Source organism: Monopterus albus, unplaced genomic scaffold, assembly GCF_001952655.1.
Source record: "Monopterus albus unplaced genomic scaffold, M_albus_1.0 scaffold1.1, whole genome shotgun sequence".
NCBI lineage: Eukaryota > Metazoa > Chordata > Actinopteri > Synbranchiformes > Synbranchidae > Monopterus > Monopterus albus.
This window is the reverse complement of record NW_018127881.1, coordinates 3,395,291-3,401,527: the sequence shown is the minus strand read 5'-3', so window position 1 is coordinate 3,401,527 and position 6,237 is coordinate 3,395,291. Positions and strand designations below refer to the sequence as shown.

At 38.2% G+C, this 6,237-nt stretch overlaps 1 protein-coding gene across 2 annotated transcripts; it reads right to left on the bottom strand.

Annotated features, from left to right (window-relative positions):
• On the bottom strand, positions 1-4,887 carry gpd1b (glycerol-3-phosphate dehydrogenase 1b). 2 transcript variants are annotated; one of them, XM_020615872.1, is made up of 8 exons: positions 4,809-4,887; positions 3,150-3,327; positions 2,835-2,975; positions 2,546-2,684; positions 1,924-2,036; positions 1,192-1,428; positions 1,010-1,116; positions 1-494 (listed from the first exon to the last, which is right to left on the bottom strand). In XM_020615872.1, exons 1-8 carry the CDS (start codon positions 4,850-4,852, stop codon positions 398-400), a joined length of 1,056 nt encoding a protein of 351 aa, XP_020471528.1. In that variant the 5' UTR covers positions 4,853-4,887; the 3' UTR covers positions 1-397. The 2 variants fall into 2 exon arrangements, with proteins under 2 accessions (XP_020471528.1, XP_020471605.1); XM_020615949.1 differs by lacking the exon at positions 4,809-4,887 and adding an exon at positions 4,343-4,368.
• Between the last annotated feature and the right edge of the window lie 1,350 nt (positions 4,888-6,237).

The following is a 6,237-nucleotide window of genomic DNA, read 5'->3' as shown; positions in this document are numbered from 1 at the left end:
TAAATAACTGGTTAAAACTTAAGATATCCAAAGTAAAAGCAGCACAGTGGGAGTGATTACTGTGCTTTGTTTAAGAGAAATGGCAAGTCAAGGCACTTTTACCCAAGAAATTATGTAACATTTTATAACACTGAGGTCAAGGTTTTTGTATTGCATAAGACAAAGAAATTCAAATAGTTCCATCTTTTAAGACTTGGTAGATGTATGCAATGACTGGTGACATGTATGTTTAGAATAAATAACCACATCAGGTCAGGCAGTTGGAGGGGCACTCCACTCCATTTTTTTGTTAAGAGTCCCCCCGCCAAAAAAAGAAAAACTCCTGGGTTATACAGTACTGCTAGTGTATAAGTTCTGTCTCAATTTCCACCCACTCCTCAGTTCTTATGTCAGTCCTCTATATGTGCTCTGGGTGGTTCTGCAAACATTTGATGAACTCTGTGACGGGGTGGTTGTTGAAGCAGATCTGGTAAACAGCAGTGAACAGAGGAAACCTGGAGAGGTGAAGGGATGGTAGAAATTATGAACAGAGTTCACTATTTTGGGAAATGTGCTTATTTGCTTTCTTGCTGAGAGTCACCTTGTACACCTTGTGAGTATTAAGCTACAGCCAAAAGCATGTTAGCATAGCTTACCATAAAGACCAGAAACAGGAGGAAACAGTTGACCCATCTCTGTCCAAAGGAAGCAAAACTCTAAAGATCTAAAGATCAATATTCATTTCCAAGTTTGACCATAACAAGTTACACTTTCATTACACAGAATCATAAGCCTCTCACCTAACTCTTGGTTAAAAAAAGCAAATAAGTACATTTCCCCAGATGTTGACAAATGTTGAACTATTCCTTTAAATGCAGTGCACAACTTGCATAACATTATATAATGCTAAGAGTTTCTTCTTTACCAATGCAAGTAGAAACCCTATTGAAATGCATTTATTGTCAAAATTATACAAGCTCAAAGAAGCATCTTGTGATAAAGATCTTAATACAATATTAGACAAACTTACTTTTCCACCATGTTTTTCTGTTTCAAGACTTGGTGGACCTCGCTCGCAGTCGCTGGACCTTGAAGCTTCTGGCCGTGCAGCAGCTCTTTCTCTAACTGCTCAATGCTCTGTACAGACACATACTTGGTGTTACATTATTATGGTTTTCATAAGAAGAATAACAGACAAAATCTGCTTCCTACTTTGCCAGTTTTGGCGAAAGCTTCCCCAATCTTGCGGTTGCGTCCGCCGTAGCAGGTCGTGATGAGGTCAGCGATGCCACAGCTCTCCAGGAAGGTAGCGGGGGAGACAGGGCAGTTTGTGCAGAAGACCTTGGCGAAGGCAATCATCTCCATCAGGCCGAGACGAATCACCGCTGCTTTGGTGTTGTCGCCGAACCCCAGGCCATCACAGAAACCTGCTCCCACTGCTACAATGTTCTGCAGTAACAATAAAGAGAAGTTACAGCTGTTATTGTATTGCACTTTAAACATGTTAGGTGAAGTACCAAAGCATATGAGGACCTGAACATCATTTATGCTCTAAGGCCACTATGGACTGGAGTCTGCCAGCAAATTCTGTCTCTTTACTGCTGTTGATGTGCATCCAAAACAAGATCATTATTAGTTTGTAACATTTACAGTTAATACTTTTTGGACCAATACAAGCAAAAGAAAAGATTTTAAAATTGATTAGCATGGTAGCATTTTACAAACATGTCTGAGTGAATGCAGGCATTTAAAGTTAAAATATTTTGCAAATATTACACTACAAAAATCTTGTAAACATGTACTTCTCTGGATCATCTCTTCGCCCATTACATCTCTTTATGCATTGCTTAATTGTGTAATAGTGTGTCTTATGCACTCACGCCAGTGCTCAGGTGGTTGTGAAAATCAAGGAGTTGATTAGCTTTGTGGAGGAGAAAATCTGACCTTGAGCGCGCCACAGATCTCCACCACATCGGACTCTTCCACCACAGTCACACGGAAGTTGGTAGTCTGCATTAGCTCCTTCAGTATGGGTCCAGTTGTTTTGTCTTTGCACCCTGAGTCCCCAAGTAATAAATACACCTCTGTCAGTTTCCACAATGCAGCACTGAGACAAATCACACTGTATCAGAAAATAAAATGTATGTTTTGAGCAAGAGAAACCAAAGAAAGCCACACTGAAAAATCTTTTCAAACAAAACTAAAAATCTGAGGATGCCATGTCCTGTGTTACACGTGCTATACTACGCAAAGGAGGTGTGCCATTCAGTGCAGTGTCCAAAATGTTTCACCACAAGTTCAGTTCAAGTACAGCAGTTAAAAACAAAATCAATGTACAGCATGTGTGAATAAAATCCTTGAAAGCGTTTTAGAGTTCAGTCTGGGGTTAGACCAGTTCACTAGCTTCGATACTTTCAACCAATATCATTTAATTCAATATGTCCACTGTCGAATGTGTTTCACTGCACATTACTCCAATTTGGGAAAAAACTTGAAAATTTTCAGTCCAGGTTAAGAAAAGGATAAGATGCTAATGAGGATCTCATTCAAGAATTAACCCCCATACCAATCGTTGTTTCACAGAATTTCTCCTCAGCGACCTCGTTGGCGATGTTCGCTCCCATGAGGACCGTCATAGTGATGCCCAGTTTCGCTCGGATGACCTCTGAGATCAGCTTCAGACCCTCTGGACCTGCATCGACACCCTGTAGATACATATAGCCACAAAATTCATACAAGAAAATCTGAACGTGTATGTCCTTAGTGCAATGTGAGATGTAACAAAAAGAACTGGAAGCTTCGTATTTCATTACCATGCTCTAGGAACCCAAAATGCTTTGTAAGAAAGATGTTACCTTGATGAGAGACATTCCTACAGCGTCTTTCTTGATGTGGTCTTTAATGGTATCACATATTCTCACGATGAACTGGTGAGGGACCACAAAGATCAGGATGTCGGCTCCTTTCACAGACTCAACCAAGTCTGGAACAGCCAACTGAGGAGAAGAGAAATGAGAACGTGAAAACGACACCAAACAGTGCATATGTTTCTGACATATACCGCATCTCATTCAAAACCAGCTTCACAAGAACATTCACATGGACATTTAAGGTGATTTTTTTCTCCTTATTATTATCCTCCTTATTATCAAGGGCATTTCTAGGCTCACCACATTGGGGGGCAGCTTGTGACCAGGCAGATATTTCACGTTTTCATGGTCTGTGTTGATGATTTCTGTGAGTTTACGGTCATTCACCATCTCCTCAAAAACCCACATGTTCACTGTTTTGTCAAACTTGTCATACTTGGCTGCGTTGGCACCCACAATCTTGGCAATGGCAGAACCCCTGGTGACATGGAGACACAAGATAATGATTCTGGTGTCAGGACGATGACAAGTTTATTTTATAGTTTCCAAAAAAGGATAAATTGCCTTTGCTTTTCATGGATCTGAATGGATTTCCTACTGGGGTTTAGGGGATTCTCAGCTCTGATGTGCTGCTGTAGTTATAAAAAAGTTGACAAAGTGTCCATTTCTGGTTTGGACAGGTATATTGAATCTCTGATATTGTTCTGGCGATGCTAAACTTTGATTTATGTGTGTATTCTTGCATAAAATGTAGTGCCAACTACTGTTGATATTAAATATTGCTACATACGAATTGCCACATACAAAACATTATTTTTCTGTGTATAAATACACATTTTAGGCCATTAATGGCTAATTTATTATGATAGGAATAGTAAAACAGTAATATATTTCAACAGGTGGCACGTGGACATCTGTTAGTCTGTAGCAGAGAAATTTTGATTCACTTAAAAGTTTTTAAATGCCTTCCCAGACAAGACAAAAATGAATACCAGCAAATCTTATTTTAACACGAGAGCCTCCCTCATGAATAGGCTACTGACTATTGATATACCATGAGCTAAGAGAAATCCTGATTAGGCTTTATACTTCAGTATTAAGTATCAAAAGTTGATCTTTTATTAACACATTATGGTCACACCAAGTACTTTTTGCATTAGTACTGCACTAATGCACAATTTAGAGGTACTTCAGTATGCTACTTTAAAAAGGAAATGTACTAGTTTCTTTTCAGATTCAGCTTTCACACAAAAAAACTGCAATCAGTCTACAAAACACAATGTATTGTTAAAGATCATAGCACCCAAATGCTGGGTAAGCTATATATTAGCCTATTAGTTAAAATGATCTACAAACATTAAAATGCACCTTTCATATTAAATCCATTATAATAATTAAATACTAAGCTATATAGCCTGTTAATATAGTGACAGAGGTAATGGTGGCATGACTTTCACTTTTAAAGCTTTAATTACATTATGCGACTTACTTACTTTTACTTATCCCCAAGTTTAAATGCAGGACCTTACTGTGAGGTATTGAGTTACGGACTATAGCCATTGATTATAATCAATATCCCGCAGGCCGAGGGATATCAACGCCACAGGAAAGCTCACTCAGCACAAATGTTTGAGTAACAGAAGACAGGAGCCGCTTCTTTAACGAATACTCCGGCGTGTCGAGGTATCAAAGGTCAGCACACGCTCAGAGAGGCGGTGTCAGCCTCGGGAGACCTCCTCTCTGCCTGCAGCAGGCGAGTTGATGAACTTTATGAATCATTGATCCGAAATGACTAAAGTTTCTTCCAAATTTACCACAGCATTCATAAAAACGTAACTGCTTGTAAAATCCTATTCTGGCAACAAAAATACTGATATGAACCCCCCCCCCCAAAAAAAATTTAAACACCCCGTAATGGCCATTCAAATGTATTTAAAAGTATTAAAAGCCGCCTCTCACCAGTTACCAGAGCCAACCACGCAGACTTTCTTCGGCGCTGCCATCCCGTGTTTTACCTTCCAAACAGAGCTGCTGCCGGTGCGAGGACAGACTGAAGCCGGGACAAAGTGTATTTATACCCGACAGACAGAGGGTCGGGAACACCCTCTCCCTACAGTTGGTCTACTCTGTTGCACTCACATAATTGAATGGATGCTGTTTCAGCATCCATACCTTGTTTTCCAATTATTTATTTCTTTATTATTATTATTATTCCGTACGTTTTTTGGCACTTAACTACTTCAGCATACTTTCAGCTAGAAAAGCCATTCAGGTATCAAAATGTTCGGCTTTTTCAGGACATGCGCGGATGTATACAACTTTTTTGTAACTTTTATACTTTTTAAAATATTTAGCTTTATTCTGAAAAATTTTCACCAATCAAATGGATGGGGAAATTTTTACTTCTCCATACTTTCAGCTATTTTAGCTATTAAAATGTTCAGCTCTTCAAGGACATTCATGCTTTGCTTCAGAAGTTTTCTAAACTTCAAATTTTTAAAATATTTAGCTTTATTCTGAAAAATTTTCACCAATCAAATGGATGGGGAAATTTTTACTTCTCCATACTTTCAGCTATTTTAGCTATTAAAATGTTCAGCTCTTCAAGGACATTCATGCTTTGCTTCAGAAGTTTTCTAAACTTCAAATTTTTAAAATATTTAGCTTTATTCTGAAAAATTTTCACCAATCAAATGGATGGGGAAATTTTTACTTCTCCATACTTTCAGCTATTTTAGCTATTAAAATGTTCAGCTCTTCAAGGACATTCATGCTTCTCTTCAGAACTTTTGTAAACTTCATACTTTTTAAATATTCAGCTTTATTTTGAAAATCTTGCCCCATTCAAATGAATGGGAAAGTTCAACTTCATCATGCTTTCAACTCTTTCAGCTATCAAAATGTTCAGCTCTTCAAGGACATTCATGCTTTGCTTCAGAAGTTTTCTAAACTTCAAATTTTTAAAATATTTAGCTTTATTTTGAAAGTCTTGCCCCATTCAAATAAATGGGGGAATTTTTCTTTCAGCATACTTTAGCTATTTCTGCTATTAAAATGTTCAGCTCTTCAAGGACATTCATGCTTATATTCAGAATTTTTCAAAACTTCATATTTTTGAAATATTTAGTTTATTTTGAAAATTTTGCCCCAATCAAATGAAGGACTTTGGTTCTTCTTACTATTGCTAACTCTGAGAGACAAGCCAGTCCAAGTAACTTCAAAACAGTGCTGATTTATTCAAAGGATCACAGGTAAAATTAACATTACACGCTCAGGTATCTTGCACCTCCAAACTGCTCGCAGGCAGATGTAAGATGAAAGACCCTGAACCCACCAGGCCTATACATTATATCCCCTCGGTTGGGCTAGCCCCATACTACACAGAAAC